The 16,607-nt window shown below is 41.5% G+C and overlaps 1 protein-coding gene across 1 annotated transcript in view; it reads right to left on the bottom strand.

The window, feature by feature from the left end:
• Positions 1 to 16,607, bottom strand: part of PLB1 (phospholipase B1) — a 604,804-nt gene that overhangs the window by 370,643 nt on the left and 217,554 nt on the right. The window contains exons 23-25 of the mRNA XM_086926127.1: positions 15,859 to 15,924; positions 10,330 to 10,430; positions 3,971 to 4,052 (exon numbers count right to left, since the gene is read on the bottom strand). Coding sequence (XP_086782253.1) covers positions 3,971 to 4,052; positions 10,330 to 10,430; positions 15,859 to 15,924 — 249 coding nt within the window. The remainder of the gene's footprint in view (positions 1 to 3,970; positions 4,053 to 10,329; positions 10,431 to 15,858; positions 15,925 to 16,607) is intronic.

Genomic DNA, 16,607 nt, shown 5'->3' with positions numbered 1-16,607 from the left:
CAGACTTGCTTTAGATGTAATATTAGCAAAGGAAGGCGGAGTTTGTAAAGCTTTGAAAGTTCAGGAATGTTGTACTTATATTCCTGATAATTCAAAACCACTTGAAAAAGTCATACAGAACATTACACAGATTCATCAAGAAATTGAAGATTTATCAAGAGTAAATGTTTGGGAAAAAGTAGGAAATGGAGTGGGAAAGGTTGGAAGTTGGTTTGCTAATCTAGGCAAAAGTATAGTTTGGTACATATTAAAGCCTGTATTAATAGTATTAATTTGTATAATTACATTATTAGGATTAGTAAAATTGTATAAATGGTATAGGTCGAACCAGTTACAAAGATCAATGAGAGACCAAGAAAGGAGACTAGCTGTTCTACAAGATCAACAGTATAAAAGTCTGAGAACACTTGAGTCGATAAAAAGGGGAACTGATGTAACTAGTTCTATATAACGGACGTATTCAAATTGCTTTTAGTGATGACTCCTAAAAGTCATCAAAGGGGGGAACTGAGAGAGCGCAATTTGAACGAAAAGTATATAGTAGCCATATTTAGACGTATATGTTATAAACGTAGGAACGAAATGCATATCGTAATGTAAAGTTGGCGATTATAGCATAAAGGCCAATGGATGTGATAACATGGTATAGGAAATGTAAATGTATTCACACGTTAAAATGCATTAGATTTAGAAGACCCGTATACATGAAGGGTAAATGTATAGAAATGTGTAGAAATGCTTAGGAAATATCGAATGTGCACAGTAGAATTCGTGTACGCGTATAAACTTTAAACGTGGAAAGACGTAAACGTGGAGAAACGTGGATAAATGTATAAGAGAACTTACATGACAATGTAACCAAGGAGAATGCATAAGTTATATTCTATGTAGTCGTATTCTATGGATTTCATGTATTTGATGTAGAATGTTTAAGTATAACTAAGGCTTTTGCTAAAATACGAATATATAAATGTATGCCAAAGGTTATGCTGTGTAGAGGGTTTCTGTAGGAATGCTGGAAGAGTTTAGGTCATTTGTGTATGTAACCTAACTGGTCAAGAGCTCGGAGGAGCATAGTCACATGAAATGTAATTTAGTGGTCTTGTGAAGGTCGTAAATAGCTTGATGTGGACATGAGAGCCGAGAAGTCTAGCACTTGTTAGATTTAAGGTGACAATGCCGGACGGAGCTTATTGCTCGAACGTGAGGAGAGACATTCTTGAGGTGGACTATGTTTTGACAAGACCATTCACAGGACCTAGCAGGGTCAAGTTAAGAGACATAAAGTTAAGGCCTTGTCCAAAATTCGTATGTTACATGATCTGAAAGAATCGATAAATGTCGACGATGAAATGATGAAGATGACATCCAAAGGAGAAGGGTCAACTTAACGGACGACGTAAGGAGTGGACCAACGGAAGAAGCAGGAAGTTGACATCATCGGGGAAAGTCCGTGGTGGGCGTCAAGGGGCGTTCCATTCACACGGTGATTGTGTATTTTAGGGACAGCACCCCGGGGAGGAGGTAGCAATTGGCAATTGGGAGGTTAGGAACAGCGAGACGAATTGCTCAGAGCGAGGGCGAAAGGTAGATGCCTTGAGCAGATGCGCTGAGACATCATAGCGCAAGGGAGCAGTAGGCCGAGGACCCTTAGAGAGCGGATGGGTAGGCAGATAGGGTACTGCTTCTGAAACTTAAGTTTTCCTTTAGAGGCTAAAGAGAGTTTGAACTTCTTAGGGAGTCAAACTGCTGACACCTTTTTAGGGAAGAAACTTGCGAAGTAGGATTGTCACATAGCATAGAGTAGGGACAGTTTAACTTGATTATTGTTTTTATCTTACTGCAGATGACGCAGAAGGAACCACTTCACACCGAAGCTTAAAGCGACTGATATTGAAATTGATTTTGTATTTTGTATTCTTTTGAGATTTTATCCTGAGTGGATTGTATCGTATTCAAATTAATCTTTATATAAACTTTTGAAACTTCATCAGTTGTAAGTGGTTCTTCAGAGTGGCGTCAGTTAATGGGGTTTGTCTAACCAATGCGGGGGTGGTCCTTTCCTCAATGACAGATAATAGCGGTCCAAAACAGATGAATGGGATTCTTTATTAAATTTATCATAATCATAAATTGATATCAAAATCCCGTTCCCCGCAGTGGTGTTGGTATAGGCAAGGGGTGATTTAAGGTGTTTTGAAGGTTCAGGGAGGGGAACCATTAGAGAGTAGTCAGAGTGTGTGAGGCTCAGGGGTATGATGTGTAAAAGTGTGAAAGGGTTGTAAGGGGTTTTAGGGTTCCAGGAAGGGTAGCAATAAGGCGAGGCAATAGGTTTCGTGAAGGGTAGCGTTAAGGAATTCTAGAGGTTTTAATGGTTCAGGGAAGGGTAGCACGGAACGGAAGTGCGTATTCCCCCATTTTGGCTGGCGTGTTCCACTTTAAGCTCTATGATGCTTACAGGTAAAGCCACCACATGTTACTACGAGGGCGGCGCTCCTTTTATCAGGACGCAAACTTGACCCTCAAAGAAAGCATTTGGGAAATGGAGAGACAGAGACTGATGGCCTGTGTAGCCGCTACAAAAGTACAGAGGAAGCAACAGCAACACATTTGGCTCAAGAGTTACAGGGTGTGGTGCAGCCACCTTCATTTGTTGGTGGCCATTGGCCATGCAAAAGAGACAGTACCGTGGGTAAACATAGACGGCTAAAACATCTTTTGCAAACACATAAGCTCACATTTCAAGGTGAATGACGATCCTTTATGACCACGCCCTGAATGAGTGATACTGAAATACCAATAATTGAAGGGTGCTGGAATGCTGTGGTATTCCGAGATTTCTCCCTAAGGCGTCCTAAGACATTATCCATCGGGCTTCACACACAGATATATACTGAGTTTTACCTGCCTGTCTGGTTTGAGGATGCTTACTGGGAAAGCAATATTCCCATATTCCTTGTAATTCCTTATTCAGAATTACAGAGCGACTTCCAAACCTCGACCCTACAAACACATATATCCCTACAAATTCCAATTTGCATCTAATCCCTGTTCTCTTTGCCCCATACATGCAGCCACATATAGTATCACTCGGGATTGAACGTTAAGTTACTATGAGTCATGTAGAGTGAATGGTGCTGCCACTATAATTGGCACCACCAAACTCACCCTCACCCCTCCCCCTTTTAGAGGTGTGGAAACCGCATGATTTCTGATGACGAAGCCTGAGCCTGCTATGCTTTGGAATCCTTTAACTGGCCACAGGATTCAGTGGCGGTCATTCCACCCTATATAGGGTGTGGTGGTCATCCCTCGTTTTCCCTCGTTGGTACTGCTATACAAGACATGATGGGCCCAGGGAATGGTAATTGCACAGTGGCACAGCGGCACCTAAATTCAGGGAGAAAGCTCCCTACACGCGGCCCCCTGTTGGATTGTTCTGCAAGAAGAAACTCATGATTTCAAGTTTTTTCTTGCGAGCAAAATACTTTTTCAGAGCAGGTGCATCAAACATGGCGCTCCCCCAGGAAAGGATCAGTGCCTTTAATGCCCACCAGACATGCATGGATCTTGAATTGTGGTGGGTGACCTTTGCCAGGCAATAGAGGCCATAGCCTCTGCTGACCCAGTGGGCCAGCCACCTTACTTACATGAGACCCTAAAGTCCTACCATAGCCAGGAAGTAAATTTGGTTGGATTTAGAGATTAAATACAGGACGTAATGTTAGTTTTCTAGGCAGTTGTTTACCTAAAGATGAGCTTTTTTTTCAAACTGTGGTCTCATACTAAAGTGCAAGAGGTACTAGCTCTAGGGACAAAATGGTGGTGGTTTCAATACCAAAGATAGCAATCTAATATAGTTCATTTAATTTGTAAATGTCTTTATTTCAGAAAATTCCATCTTGCGGTGTCCAAAGTTCTCTAGATTTTTAAGGATATCGTTGTTCTTGAGTAGGGCATGCAGTGTTACCTGGTATTCCTTGTTGTATCTCGCCAGAGTCTCAAGGTCTGTGGAGTTATCAGCTGGATTTACAACACAACCACACAGGATCCTGATGAGGGTGAAAGACACAGGTCACAAAAGTGCATAGAAATCAGTAAAATCACTCAAAAACGTGAGCCAATTGGACAGAGCCGAACAGCGACCAAGTCTCAAAACCACGGAAACAGCATGCCTTCAATGGGTAAGAGATGCACCAGGTTCATGTGCACACTATACAGACAGAGACATTTTAAATAAAATAATTAGGTCCCTGTGTTTTCCTAAAATCGGGTGTAAAAACATTCTGACATTCAGTAAAGTTCTTTTGGAGAGCAAGCAAGATAATCCAATGCCTACAACTTTAGAAGTTAATTATCTTTTCAAAATTCAAGACTAAACTTTTAGGAATAAATTGAGCTCTGTCAAAAATGCACCAGTAAAGACAATAGGTTAGACTTTCTGTTAGGGGAAGTGCTTCACAATGGTTAGGGGACTGAGTGTGTATCCCATAATGAAGAAATATCATGGGCTACAATGTTGTAGAAGCTGAGAGCAGGCCCCCTGCTCTCAGCAGAGTTAAACTGCATACTCAGAGAGTGATAGCGAAAGTCAGAAGTTTACGTGTTCGTTCTATGATGAACTTTATTGGCATGCACAGCAAAATGTTTGATAGTGGATATTTTTGACATAAGCCAGTATTTTGATACTCAAAAACTTCAAAACTGCCTATACAAAATAAGGTCAGCAATTAAGTAATTTCATCAAAGAACTCTCACTGACTCAATTACAAGATACACATCCTGCCAAATATGCAGTCTGTGAAAATGCCTCATCACCAACATCTAGTGGCAACACCAATGGGAATATGAGGCAATTCGCAGAAGGCTAAGGCCTTGATGGACATCCCTTCCAAACAACAATAAACCATGGAAAACCAGCCATTGGCTGAAGAGTGCTGACCCAAAGCCCACTATCTCTGTACTTCTTACTGTACTTTTTTGAAGAACTGAAGACATGAAGTTTTACAGACAACTAAAGCTGTATCTAACTAGACCTACACATGGCAGTTAATGTTTTGTGAGGATCCAGGCGGAACCCTCCTGATTTAGAATCTGAGAGCAAACAGAGGGTAGAGCATCCCTTGAGATCTGTAAGAGGACCAATGTATGTACTGGTCAGATGATTCAAGATTTATCACCAGTGCAATCATTAATAAATATGTAGCATTCACTAATGCAATGAAACTCCAAGGCTGAAGAACATTTTACACATGTTTCCGGGTCGGGTCAGTTGGGCACTTGCTAATCGAGGTGTTGTACCATTAGAAACAATGCCCCCCCCCCAAAAAAAAAAGAAATATAAGTGCTCCTGTCCTACCAAAAGCCCACCCTGAGGACCTGGCCGGGTCATAGTCACCCCTCCATCGTGTCACACACCTTTTCTTGTTTATTTGTGACTTCTCGATTGTGTGGTCCACATGATGCTACGGATGGACTATGAGATTTCTCTTGATGAATAATATAATTAATGTTAATTTTGCAAGAGTTTCACATGTGACAAGATACCAATGTTCTGTTTGAGCTTTTTTATCTCCTTTGTGGTTTGTGAGGTAAACGTTTGAGTGTCATTGAATTTCATGTCCATTTGCTTTTTGTATGAAGGGAGCTGTACGGTATTTTGCCTTTTGAGTTGAGTTTTTTTAATGTTGGTGTGCTGTGTAAGCGGATAGGTGTGTGGTGTCCTTATGTGCATGTCTGTGTGAGTGATGATTTGGTGGGTTGATGGTGAGAAAGGCTGTCGAATGATGCTGTGCGATGTTCTGCGCTCTAGAGCTGCTGCCAGGCGGGAATAAACCTTGAGGGTGGCTTTGGCATATCCAGGTGTGGAGTCTTATGAAAGGGCACTTTGTCTGCTGCAGTTTTTTATCAAGATGCCACTGTTATACTGCTTCTGACGGATAATGTTATAGTATTATCATTGCCCAAGTTAGATATGCCAGAGACTTGGAATACACCACAGTTGTCGGCACAGTATGAGCCGACATGTTTGGTCTCCAAAAACAACACTTTGTAGAGAAATTTTAATAGATGAGCTGGAAGTATGCTGAAATATAAAAACAGGAAAATGTATTCTTACACCACATAATTGTGAGCACCCTTCAAGTGAGAATAAAACGTATTTGGTACAACACATCAGTGGAAAATGTTCGAATTGAATCACACCACAGAATAAAAATAGAGTGTATGTCGCTGATAAAACCTAAGGATTTCCCTACACAGTTTCTGTGCATAAATGTTGGTATGGGTGAGATGGTTTGATTGGTGAGAGTGATTGCTTGATGGTTGAGAGTGGGGTTATTTTTCATTTTTATATGTAATGCATATTGATTCTTAGATGTCATGTCCTATGTCAAAAGATATAGGCCCATATATATCAACAACCTGATTTGCGATTCTGAAATAACGATTTTTTAGAAATCGCTATTTCAGAATCGCAAATTGGGATGTATGTACAAATTCACATTTTTTTTGCGAATTCTTAGTATTCCTCAATTGCGATTAGCAAATTGCGAATCGCAATTAAGGAATACTTTCCCATGCATTTCTATGGGCCAGGAGGCCCATAGGAATGAATGGGAAGTTATTCTCAATTTGCGATTCACAATTAGAGAATCACAAATTGAGAATAATTTCAAGGGTGCAGGGGTGTCCAAAGGGCACCCTGTTGCACCCCTGAAATAAGCATGGGTGGACATGTGGCACACATACATGCCCTAAGGGCATGTATGTGCGTCACATGGCACTTTGAAAAATGCAAAAATTAGCATTTTTCAAGGAATTCGCAACTTACCACCAACTTGAAGTTGGTGGTAATTTGCAATTCCTTAAGGACAATTTGCAATTTTTTTTTGCTTCATACATTGCATTTAAGGAAACGCAAAATTTGCGATTTCTTAAATGCAATTGCAAATTAAGGAATCGCAAATTTTGCGATTCCTTATTTTGCACCAGATTTTCCTTAATACATACCATTTAGCAAATTCGCATTCGCCGAAATTCTGTGAATTTCGGCGTTTGCGAATGAGAATTTACTTGATACATATGGCCCATAATACTTTAAAAAAAAAACGAAATCCTTGGATTTATGTAATGATACTTGCTGTTTATCTGTTTACATATGAATTGTGTAACATAAGTGCATACTTGTGAATAATGAATAGATATGAACAAAAAACTACAGAAAATCATTTTATATAAAAAAGGAAAAAACACATTTTATGCAAAAAATATATAAATAAAATGTTTTTTTTAATAATTAGCAGTGTATGATATTTGTACTCAAGAACTGTCTTGCATGTGAGCCCTAGAAGGCCATACATAAAGAAATATAGGTCTGACAAGAGTTCTTCTTTACAGTAATTGTTTTTACCCTTACCCTCGGGACCTGGAAATTCACATAGGGGGTACCTTTTCTCCTTGTTGAACCTTGTTGAACCTCGTAGTCTTACCTTTTTATTCCAGCTCTCATTTCAGCCTTTGGGAAGTGTATTGTTCTTTTACCACTCAAGTAATTTTATATTATTGATTTTCCAACGTCTAGAGCGAAAGCACCAAGGTCACACTCCCGAGCTATATGCCACCCAGTCTTGTCAGAAGCTTTTTTTTTGGATCCGAGCCTACCAATTTTGTGGAACCCTTATAGGTTTCCCATCCAACTGCAAGACGTAATTAAGGAAACTATAATACGGGAGGGCGGCTGGTGGGGGGGGGGGGGAGGAATAACACAGCACTTGGCACCACCTCGCATTTGCTGAATCACAAAGAAAGCGGCCAGGCCTGCTCTTAAACATAGATGTTGTAATACAAGCGCAGGGTCCCAATAACGGCAAAGCCTGGTGCAAAGTGCCCTGGCTGACCCCAAAACCCCCCGCCCCCCCACTCCCCTCGTGCGACGGCCATGACCTCCACCCAACTTCCAAAAACGTGGAAAGGCCGATCTCCTGAGGAACACACACTGCTCCTGCCAGATATCAAAGGTATGTCACCCCCGCTCTGGGTGACCTATCTCATACAGGCTTTAATGGTGCACCAACTCAGAGTGGTGGGGTGCTGATATGGGCGTTGTGCTCTGCCCACTCTTTTTCCACCTTGTGTTTTGCTTGTCTTAAAGAGCATTTAAAAAACAAAGATGCAGGTACTCACATCTGTCCTGCCACCGGCTGTGTGTGCCTGTCACAAATTGCGAAGGCAGGCGGCTGGTCCATATTTGTTGGGCTGGCACGGTCTCAGTCCTGGGGCATGTGACGCTACATCTCCTGCACTAGGGAGCACTTCCTGATGGCCATGCAGGTAAAATTGGCCCCAGGCCTGCAGTGCCCAGCGCGCATGTCAGTGAGGAATGGAGATATGTCACAATACTCCTTCAAAACTTGTCAAAGGGTGGGGTGTGGTCAGCAAGCTTCCTGGCCCTTTGTTATGTTGGGAAAGGTTGAGGTTAAAGTAGGAGAGGCTACAGCAAGGGATTGGCGCCATTTAATTTTCAGGCATGGTTGAATCGCTAGAAGCTCAAACATGCAGCCTGAGAAAAGTGCAGGTAAGAGTTGTCATCAGACTCAGGTCAGCAGACCTGGTTCTTCTGTGGTTTCCTATTTTTAGAACCCAGGACTAAAGGGTAATATTTTCTGACCACATTGGGGAACTTAATATGCTGCTTTCAGTCCACTGCTACGAATGTGTAATTCAACATTTATGTGCAGGCCGTTGTGGAAGTGTCTCTGTCAGCCTCCTGCTGATTGCGCGTGTGCCAGGGCTCTAGTGTGAATGGATTGTCTTGAAAATAGATGGGCAGCCACCAGCCTCCATGTGTAAAAAAATGCTCATTCGGGCTCACCTGTCAGTCTCCTCCCCAGAGTTTAGTCTTGTAAGTATATAGACATGCAGCGTTCATGTGAAAGAGCATCTTCAGCCATGTACTAGTTTCTTTTTCTGAATGTAAATCCTACTTATTAAGGTGCCATTTTCTGGACATTATATGGACTTTTGACATATCAGAAGAAATCATGCAATTAGTGCAATCTAAGGGCAAAGAGTTTTCCATGGAGGCCTGCATAGATAACACATTGAACTACACCCTGCGGAAGTCAATTTCTCCGTACTTAATCAGCATTTACTTAGACTGATTGCGTATTGATCTGCAGCTGTCATCACCAGCTTGGTCTGCCGTGGCCACCACCAGCTTGGTCTGCCGTGGTCATTACCAGCTTGGTCTGCCATGGTCATTACCAGTTTTGTCTGCTGCTGTCACCACCAGCTTGGTCTGCCGCGGTAATCACAAGCTTGGTCTGCCATGGTCATCATCAGCTTGGTCTGCCATGGTCATCATCAGCTTGGTCTGCCATGGTCATCACCAGCTTGGTCTGCCATGGTAATCACCAATTTGGTCTGCCACTGCCACCACCAGCTTGGTCTGCCGTGGTCATCACCAGCTTGGTCTGCTATGGTCATCACCAGCTTGGTCTGCCGCGGTAATCACCAGTTTGGTCTGCCACTGCCACCACCAGCTTGGTCTGCCGTGGTCATCACCAGCTTGGTTATTTCATTAGTGCTATTTTTTGTCGCTTTTATCCCTTTAAGCATGAAATGGAACTTACGTTCAGCAGAAATAAATCAAAGGAAACTAAGGGGAGGAGACATCTTTAGGGGGATGGTAAAGGATAACTTATGGGTATGGTTAGTATCAAGTTAGCAGCAAGGGGTAGGTTCATCTTAGGCAAGATCAGGGCAAGGAGTAGATCTGGGAAAGGGTAAGGATAATGGTAAGGAATATGAATAGTGTTAAAGTAGAGGGGGTTCTAAAGGGAAAGATTAAAGTTATATTTAGAGGGATGGATAGGTTTAGTAACATAGTAAGCTATAGATTTAAGATAAAGGTCTGGGTTAGGAAATGGTCTAGGGTTATGATAAGGATAACATTAAGGGGTAGGATGAGTAATAACTTGGGTGGTCAGATCCGACAAAGTAGAAATACTCTAAAGTATTTTGAGTATAATTTAGATATGCCTGTAAAACCTATTGATTTTTTATCAATTTATCAAAGATTGTTTCTGGAAAATATACAAATTCAATGCCTATTTAAAAAATGTTATTGACAGAAGAAGCCCCCATTCCCCACTCCCCGAACACCCGCAAACTCCTTGGGAGACTTTTGTATGCTTGCTCGCTCAAACAAACACTGGTTTGGTCTTAATCTCCATCAGTCTCAAAGTTCACCAGCTGGCACTACCTACTCACTCATTCAACTAAGCCCTATAGCAGTGAAGCAAATACATGTTATGTTGTGATTCCTACCTCATGAGAGACCTGGGGCACGAAACCCTGTTGTCCTGGAACAAATCCCGTAGGGTTGGTATCTGGAGCACGCTCACCAGATTTACAAACATCCGAGGAACCTACAAGAACAGACAACAAGTGACTGCATACCAGGTGTAGTTGTGCAAGGCATGCTCACAACCTGCCTAATCTCTTAAGCAAAGGTCAACAACTGATATTACAAATAGGGGGAGTGGGACTGCCATTTTTTCCCCCGCAATTTTATATAGCGCGACCTCGACCCGAAGGTATTGGAGCACTTTACATGAGCACCAGTTACATTATATATTACATGGATAATCTAAGGATAGAATCATAGAGTTGTGGAGAACCAAGAACAATGGATTGCCAGTATTCAAACGAGCAATATCGTAGATACGGAGTAAAAGAGGAATCAAAAATGGTGCAGCTTGGTTTTACTTTCAACCCACAAGTACTGCTGCAAATATATGTACATTTGAGTTATACCGGGCAAAGATCAACTCGAACAAATCCTAAAGAAACCCTCCTAAAAAAAACTCATACATTTCTTGCAATTGCATAATCTGAGAGGATTGATGATAAGGGCAATGGTCCCAATTTATTTCTAATGATTATTGCAATATCCTAGCACACATAAATCCCTTTCATCATGTTCATAACATTATATATACACAAAACAGCTGCAATTGTTCTTCTCAATCTTTTTCATCAGTAGCTACTGATAGCCGCGAGGTTCGAATACGGAACCGGAGGTGCTGTTTCGGCACGGAGATACGATATTTTACGCAGCAATTGCTGCGGGGGAAGGCGACGTTACATGGTGCGGGTCGCACTAATCTAATTTAAAAACGTGGAGGCTTTGTTTCTGCATACAAAAGGTGACTGAATCAACGGAATAGGACAACAGAATTTTCCCCACGCAGGCCACTACATTGGCTGGGACGGAAGTGTAACCGGCCGAAAGGCCAGATGCCTCCTACACCAGTGACACAGCTCTGACGAAGTCGCGGGTGACCAACGCAACTAGCGACGAAACGCGTGTTGGCAGGATCAACTGGAATAAAGAGAAAAAAAGATTGAGAAGAACAATTGCAGCTGTTTTGTGTATATATAATGTTATGAACATGATGAACTGCACTATAGACACTTTAGCTCTGGAATTCAGGCAGATATATAACACAAATCCCAAAAGATATCTTGGAATATTTGTATCAGATAGCCTAGACGACCTTTTTGCACTAAATTTTTTACCTTTATTAAAAAAGGTGGGCTCACTTTTAGACCGGTGGAATTTGTTACCCCTGTCTATTATAGGACGGGCATCGCTAATTCGTATGTCGGTATTACCCCTCTTTAATTTCCTTTTTTGTGCAATTCCCTGCGCAATCCAGGCCTCTTATTTTAAAAAAGTAGAAGCGCTGATTTCCTCTTTCCTATGGGCAAAAAAATCTCCCAGACTTGCACTGAGCACTTTGTATTTATCATCTACACAAGGAGGGCTGTCCCTCCCAAATATTAGAGAATATTATTTTGCGTCTTTTGCACATTATAGTCACAGGTTTTCTGTTTTAGATTTTCACGAGACGGATGATTTTTTTATCAAAAAGATGCTGCTGGAATTGAAAATTTATGACCCAGAAAGAATCACTAAAGATCCCAAAAAAGTACGCTATAAATCCCTGCAGTGGATCTTTAAGGTGAAAACTCAGTTTTTTAAGTTCTATGGATTACCTAATTTTAGCAGCAAGACAAATTTAATGAATTTTAGCTTAGGAGACGCTGGATGTATGGACAAATATATATTAACTATTTGGAAGGAGAATGGCTTCGAGAAAATTGAAGACTTCCTCTTGGGTAACAGATGGAAATCCTTGGATGAAATCAATAGTCAGTTAATCCATTCGCACTGCATGCTGAACTGGTCCTTCTTCAGGATAAATCCAAAATTTAGAGAACTCACTATAGGAAATCTATTTGTGAAAGAAAATATTTCCACTATCCTTAACAACAAAACACAAAAGAAAATGAGTATTTGGATTAAAACACTAAGAGAAGGTAAAGATCAGGACCTCTACAACAAGATTACTGAAAGATGGAAAAAGAAGGAAGATATTACAATTAATCAACAGGTATGGGACAAAATAAATAAGTTTAATAAAACCATTTTTCGAGGAGCAAATTTTAAACGTATGCAATTCTTTAACAAATGGTTGATATATAGAACTCCGTCCTTTTTGCATAATATCTTCCCCCAAATAGCTGACAAATGTTTCCGATGTGAAGGAAAAGGCACGTGGAAACACATTGTTTGGGAATGCCCCAAAATCCAGGTATTATGGAAGGAAATAGAAAAATATCTCTCAATTGTCCTTAAAACTAATATTGTCCTGGATGAATTGACTTCCGTCCTAGGTTGCTCTTCTATTCACACCCAACACGATGAGTCCCTTTTTATAGCTTCTTTAATAGCTAAATCCCTTATATTACAGTCCTGGAAAACAGACCTTGTCCCATCTTTTCAAGCATGGAAGATAAAATTACTCCGAATCCAGGATAGGGAAAGAAAATATGCTTTAAGATCAGGGGCTCTGAAAAAATATGATACATTTTGGAGTGGGTTTGATCCTTAAATTTTCCTTGCTCCTATTCAATCGGATTTAAAATTGGTTTATTGAGTTCGTTATGCATATGCACGATGCACTTTACAAATCTAGCTATGAAAAATTAATGGAGAAATCCCACAGGGAGTTTAAAGTTCCTATATTATCTTAATTCTAACAAAATCGTCTGATTATTAGTGAAAGTCTGTTGCCTGTTTGCTTTTACACAATTTTGCACTCTATAATTTAAATGTTATAACTAAAAACTGTATGGTTGTTTTCAAGATTTTTTTTTTTCTTCTAGACTGTATTAATTGGATTTCAAATATGTTATGTCTCCTGTACTGTACTGTATTGTTATATATGAACTCTCAATAAAAAAATAATAATAAAAAAAAAAAAAGAACAATGGATTGCCAGTATTCAAACAAGCAATATCGTAGATACGGAGTAAAAGAGGAATCAAAAATGGTGCAGCTTGGTTTTACTTTCAACCCACAAGTACTGCTGCAAATATATGTACATTTGTGTTATACCGGGCAAAGATCAACTCGAACAAATCCTAAAGAAACCCTCCTAAAAAAAACTCATACATTTCTTGCAATTGTATAATCTGAGAGGATTGATGATAAGGGCAATGGTCCCAATTTATTTCTAATGATTATTGCAATATCCTAGCACACATAAATCCCTTTCATCATGTTCATAACATTATATATACACAAAACAGCTGCAATTGTTCTTCTCAATCTTTTTCATCAGTAGCTACTGATAGCCGCGAGGTTCGAATACGGAACCGGAGGTGCTGTTTCGGCACGGAGATACGATATTTTACGCAGCAATTGCTGCGGGGGAAGGCGACGTTACATGGTGCGGGTCGCACTAATCTAATTTAAAAACGTGGAGGCTTCGTTTCTGCATACAAAAGGTGACTGAATCAACGGAATAGGACAACAGAATTTTCCCCACGCAGGCCACTACATTGGCTGGGACAGAAGTGTAACCGGCCGAAAGGCCAGATGCCTCCTACACCAGTGACACAGCTCTGACGAAGTCGCGGGTGACCAACGCAACTAGCGACGAAACGCGTGTTGGCAGGATCAACTGGAATAAAGAGAAAAAAAGATTGAGAAGAACAATTGCAGCTGTTTTGTGTATATATAATGTTATGAACATGATGAAAGGGATTTATGTGTGCTAGGATAGTGCAATAATTGTATAGGATCTCCTGCAGAGATCTGACTGATGGGGTTGTGGATAATGACCCCCTCCCTAAGCACCATAACATACTAAATCTGGAATACCAATAGACCGAGAACAAAGGGAAGCGCCACTGTCACTAGTCTATACCAATCATTCCCCTAGTTACCCTTATTTGTAATGATGCCCAATAGTATACTGAGTGTGTCGGAAATCTGAATTTCTGGGGCTGTATTACACTATGATCACTGGGGGCGCGACCAAAGTGTGCCCTTTCCCTCTAAACCCCAGGGGCACTACAGAGGGGGACACAGATGCTTGCGTTGCCCCTTCTTTAAAACAGATTGCATCAGTGCTACACATGCAATGGGGAAATTTCAAGTGGGCGTGCAGGGCCCATGCAAATCAGGAAGCACTTTGCCTCTGTACTTGTGCCATATTACAAAATATGTGCCACAGAGAGGTGGGATGGGAGACCGCTCTATCCTTTCCAGGCCTGCTCTTACAGGCATCTGCAGGTGCATGTCTGGAGGGGATCTCTGCCCTCTATTCAAATGCAGGCCATGTTCCCACCTTCAAAGCCGGTGGCTTTAAACAGGCATTTCTACTTTCACGCATGAACTTTTGCCAGTGCAGGCAAAACATCTGCACACTGCTTTGGGAACAGCTCATTCGTTTTGATATGACACATTTCTCCACTCTGATCCTGGTGCACAGACTTAAGTGTTTTACTGTGGTGCAGAGTGTGCCACATACACAATTAGACCCTTGTTGTTTTGGTTAGGACTCGCACAGTATTCAGCCTCCTAATGAGGTACTCTACTTATCAAAATGTGGCCTTGGAGACAGTGGCAGCTGCTACGGAGTGGGGGGGCAAGTGGTGCGGGGGGAAGATAAAAAAATTAAAAAGATCACTTACAGCCGCAGCTTCTCCCCGGTCCTCTCCCCTAAGCCAATCACAACGTTGCTGTCACCAGCATGACATCGGCATTGTGAATGGTCTGAGAAGCCAGTTTTGCCACTCAGAGAGTGCCTGGGAGCCTTGGCCCAGGTCTCCACCCTGCTGTGCAACACAACCAAATGCTAAGTGCGCATGACTGTTTGGCCGGCCAAAGATGGCTGGCCAAACAGTTATGCGCACTTGTGGTGCATACATATTTCCTCCTCCATATGACCCCAGTTCCACCCTAACCTGCCCCCGTAGCCCATACTAAAAATAAAATGATAATAAAGTTGTGTTATTATAATTTTATTTTTCCATTTTCACTGCTTTGAGAGCAGTGGGGCGGCGCTCCTCCGCCGTAGCAGAGGAGCCGTCACCAGGGCCCGACTGGCCTTAGGGGGCATTGGGCATTTTCCCAGGAGTCTGGAAGGGTGGGGGCCCGTTTTTCTGCAGCAAGTGCTGGTTTTGTTACTGAGGGTCGGTTTTGCAACAGCGTTGCAATATTGGCCCCCAGTAACAAAAGCAACAGTGCACACTTGTGCATCCCCGCACCCATCCCCTCCTCTGCCACAATGCCAGGGCTGCTTAGGTTCCGCGTCCGCTCTTTGCCACCACTGCTTGGAGAATACTCAGTAGCTGTAAATTATATGCTCTACATACAAGATATCTCATCATGCAAGGTTTCGATTGAATAAAAAAACACAACACAAACAAACATAAAGACAATTGGATCATTCAAGCGATCACTTTATAGATGTACCAAGCAGACAAATGTTCGTGTACCTGTGCATGGAAGAAGTCCAAGGTTTCCTTCATGTTGAACACAAAGTTTTCAGGAGAATAATAATTCTGAAATTAAAAGTCGAAGGTTAGATTTGTGCATTATCTCATACACATGTAAGGGAGGATATTAGTCACACAAATGAATTGTTTCCCTCCTTATTCTATCCAGCTGCAAGCCAGGCACTGAGTGTGAATGTAAACACAATATACAGACTTCAAGGCCTCATGTCCAAAGTGATTTTGTGGACACAAATCTGGAAATTTGCAGAGTCGCAGGGTTTATGATGACAAATGCCTTTTTGTAATATGTAAAACCTCATTTATGAGTCATAAAAGACTTTCTCGCAGTGGGGTAAAATAGTGGCTTTCCAAATTATTATACATTAGACAGGTAATTTTGTCACCCTTTCCAAATTGGCATTTTATCATATCACCTTTTAGAGCACAGATTCCATAGCAAAATGACAAGCCGTTCCCAAAAAGAAAGAGCACAATTCGCAGCCACTGTTAGCAACCTGCTTGTATGTAAATAAGGTCTCAAGGTTCAGCAATTGCTTAGTTATTTTTTTCACTTTGCATAAAATGCCAAACCTCAGTGGTACCCAAACAGACAGGTATCCTGACTATCAGGTCTAAGTAACCAAAGGCTGTGAGTGATAAGACCCATGTCAGAGGAATTGGGATTCTTCAATTCTGCCCATTATGGTGCAGGATGCTCCTGCTAGGGGAGAGGAGCTCTCCTGAGACTG

This window comes from Lissotriton vulgaris, chromosome 6 (genome assembly GCF_964263255.1).
Source record: "Lissotriton vulgaris chromosome 6, aLisVul1.2, whole genome shotgun sequence".
NCBI lineage: Eukaryota > Metazoa > Chordata > Amphibia > Caudata > Salamandridae > Lissotriton > Lissotriton vulgaris.
Note: the sequence above shows the minus strand (reverse complement) of the source record. Positions and strands in the feature narration are given on the sequence as shown.